At 44.7% G+C, this 2,722-nt stretch overlaps 1 protein-coding gene across 1 annotated transcript in view; it reads left to right on the top strand.

Moving 5' to 3' along the window:
• Positions 1–2,455, top strand: part of LOC118755047 — a 12,649-nt gene extending 10,194 nt beyond the window's left edge. Inside the window, exon 2 of the mRNA XM_036489905.1 lies at positions 1,092–2,455. Coding sequence (XP_036345798.1) covers positions 1,093–2,379 — 1,287 coding nt within the window. The 5' untranslated portion in view covers position 1,092 and the 3' untranslated portion in view covers positions 2,380–2,455. The remainder of the gene's footprint in view (positions 1–1,091) is intronic.
• Positions 2,456–2,722: the final 267 nt, after the last annotated feature.

The raw sequence follows: 2,722 nt of genomic DNA, 5'->3' as shown, positions 1-2,722 counted from the left end.
AAAAAAAAAAATAAAAAAAATTCAATTGCTATATGCAAAGTAAAGTTTATTTTATAAAAAGCATGATTGTTGTATTTTATTCGGAAAACCTCAATTCGAGCTCATCCCCATTGAAAGAACGCATTAAGTGTTGTTTTCGAAACCTCGATAACTTTATTGAAACTTTGTTGAAACTAATTTTTGTATTTATGTCATTTCTTCGCTCTCTAAAAGGGCTATGGATTCGGGTTCACAAAGAATCCTGTACAATATATATATATATATATATATATATATATATATATACATATATATACACTTATTTTAATGTGACTTTGTACGATAGCGCCCCCACGCAACTGATGAGCTTTGCTTCTAAATTGTTTTTGTTACATATGCTCGGCACCGAATATCGAAAGTCCCGGATATCTTTAAAATCGGTACCGTGTAGGTATGAGTAGGTACTCATATGTGTTGACTCATCACATCTCTAATGTAAGAACGTAAGTTCAATTTACGCTCTTGGTTGACAGCGCAGCCAGGGTTAGGACTCCCCTACGATCGGTAAACTGAAAATCTACTACGCAACTCGATACCGGCGAACTCCTTAGATTTGCTCGGGACAAAGCAAAGCTTATTAAATATGCATTTCCTTTTAATAAAATCATGAGTTAATCAATTTTGAAGTGCCCTCCAACTTAGGAATATCAAAATAAATCATTAAGTTGTGATACTACCAAGCACATTCATAAGCACTAGCGGTTGAACCGATTCAGCAAAGTCCCGCACCATGCGAACAAATAATGAAACGGTTTATTCTTCGGGTGGGAGGCCAAGGTAAACACACTATAGTCATTCTCTCACCTAGTGTACGATATAAGCGAATTATTATTCAGCCACCATACACTGCAGGGCATGGAATTAGTCCTCAAAAAATAAAAAATAAAAATAACATAATAAAGTAAAATAAAAGTAGTAATAAGAAATGTAAATCATTAGCAATTAAATATGCGTATGTATATATGTATAACTTGCCACCCAGCTAAGGTTTTAAAATACACAATGAACCATAATTGTGCATACGGCGATAAAAAGGGGGTTTAACTTTACAGAATGCCTCGCTTCACGGCCACCCGCACTAAGACCGAAAAACGTGTCGATCATTTTAAGATTCCTTGTCGGTTGTGCGGTAACAACCACGGAGTACGACTCTGCCCCATATACCGAGGGAAATCCGCAGAGGAAAGGTTGCGGGCGATCTTGATACATCGGTACTGTCCCAACTGTTTGTCGCCATTCCATCGGATCGAAATCTGTGGAAGCAATGACCGATGCCACCGCTGCGACGAAAAGCACCATACCTCCCTGCATATGGAAGACTACGGCGATCCAAGGGAAACGACGGAAAATCACCCCGATAACGACGACGGCTCTGACGGAGCGATTTCGCTCTACGGTTCCGACCAAACGACGTCATGGGCGAAGCAGGTAGAGGCAGAAGAGGTGGAAAGACGGGAAGAGATAATCCCTTCACCACCAGACGGCGGCTTGAAAACCCGCAAGATTCGACCGCCGCTACAGCACGAACTTGAAGCAGACAGTCCCATGCCAGCAGTGCTCACACACACACAGCCAACGGGCGGTCAACGAAATGACGCGGAAACTAGTCCTTTTCGCTCATATCGGCGCGGAACCAATTCTGGCCACCGAGATGACGCGGAAACTCGTCCTTTTCGCTCATTTTGGCGCAAGCGTAATTGCAGCCAGCGTGATGGCGCGGAAACTCGTCCTTTTCGCTCGTCGCGTTGGCAAGCAATAAGGGCCGCACGACACCGACGTGGCGACCGTTCCTCCCTCACCATCCAACGCATTCCATCGGGTGGATTCCGGACAGGCAAGTTAAAAACAATCGCGGTTCCAGCACCAATAATGCGCTCATTCGTAGCCATCGCCCCAACCGCAATTGTACGAATCGAGTCAGGCGGCCGACTTCATCTGGTGCGGGCGTTGATTGACTCTTGCGCCCCCAGCAGTACCATCGACAGGGACCTAGCACGGGAGCTTCAGCTCGAAGTCAGCAACGCCCGCGCGAAAACATGTTCCCTCGTGCTGCGAGGAAAGTACGGGGTCGCGGAACGAGTAATTACTCAGGCCAGGCTAGTTACGCGATACAGCCGACTCAGCCCTGCGGCTAACATCGACCCAACGATAGCGACGCCGTTTCAATTTATGCGTCTGGCGGATCCACAGTTCTATCGGGCCACCCCCACTCGACTAACACTTGGCGCTGATGTATACGCCCAGGTCATGGTATGTGGCACTCCGCCAACAACGATCGGCGGTTTACTGGCGCAAGCTTCCATGTTCGGGCTGATTATATCAGGAGCTCACCAAATGTGACAAAATAGTTAAAATTTTATATTTAGTATTCATGAATACATACCGAATTTAAATAAAAGTGCAATGAAATGATCAACCACACCTTTTTTTCCTATTAGCTTTTTCTTCCATTTTTCCCCGTAGCTAGAGATTGCAAGGAGGACCGGAGAACGTGCGGACTAGATCCCCGGGCAAGGACCAATCTGAGCGGGAATTCACAAAGTTAAAGAACATAATTTACAATGTAAATAAATGTAAATGTAAGGTGTGGTGGCTGAACCATCTTTGAAACGTTGCTTATAGCAAGGGGGCCGGTATGTTTAGGCCTCCACGCTAAATCAAGTACTTAAAGTAAATTATCGGG

The sequence above is a fragment of the Rhagoletis pomonella genome, unplaced genomic scaffold (assembly GCF_013731165.1).
Source record: "Rhagoletis pomonella isolate Grant_MI unplaced genomic scaffold, Rhpom_1.0 Rhpom_scaffold_05195, whole genome shotgun sequence".
Lineage (NCBI taxonomy): Eukaryota > Metazoa > Arthropoda > Insecta > Diptera > Tephritidae > Rhagoletis > Rhagoletis pomonella.
Note: the sequence above shows the minus strand (reverse complement) of the source record. Positions and strands in the feature narration are given on the sequence as shown.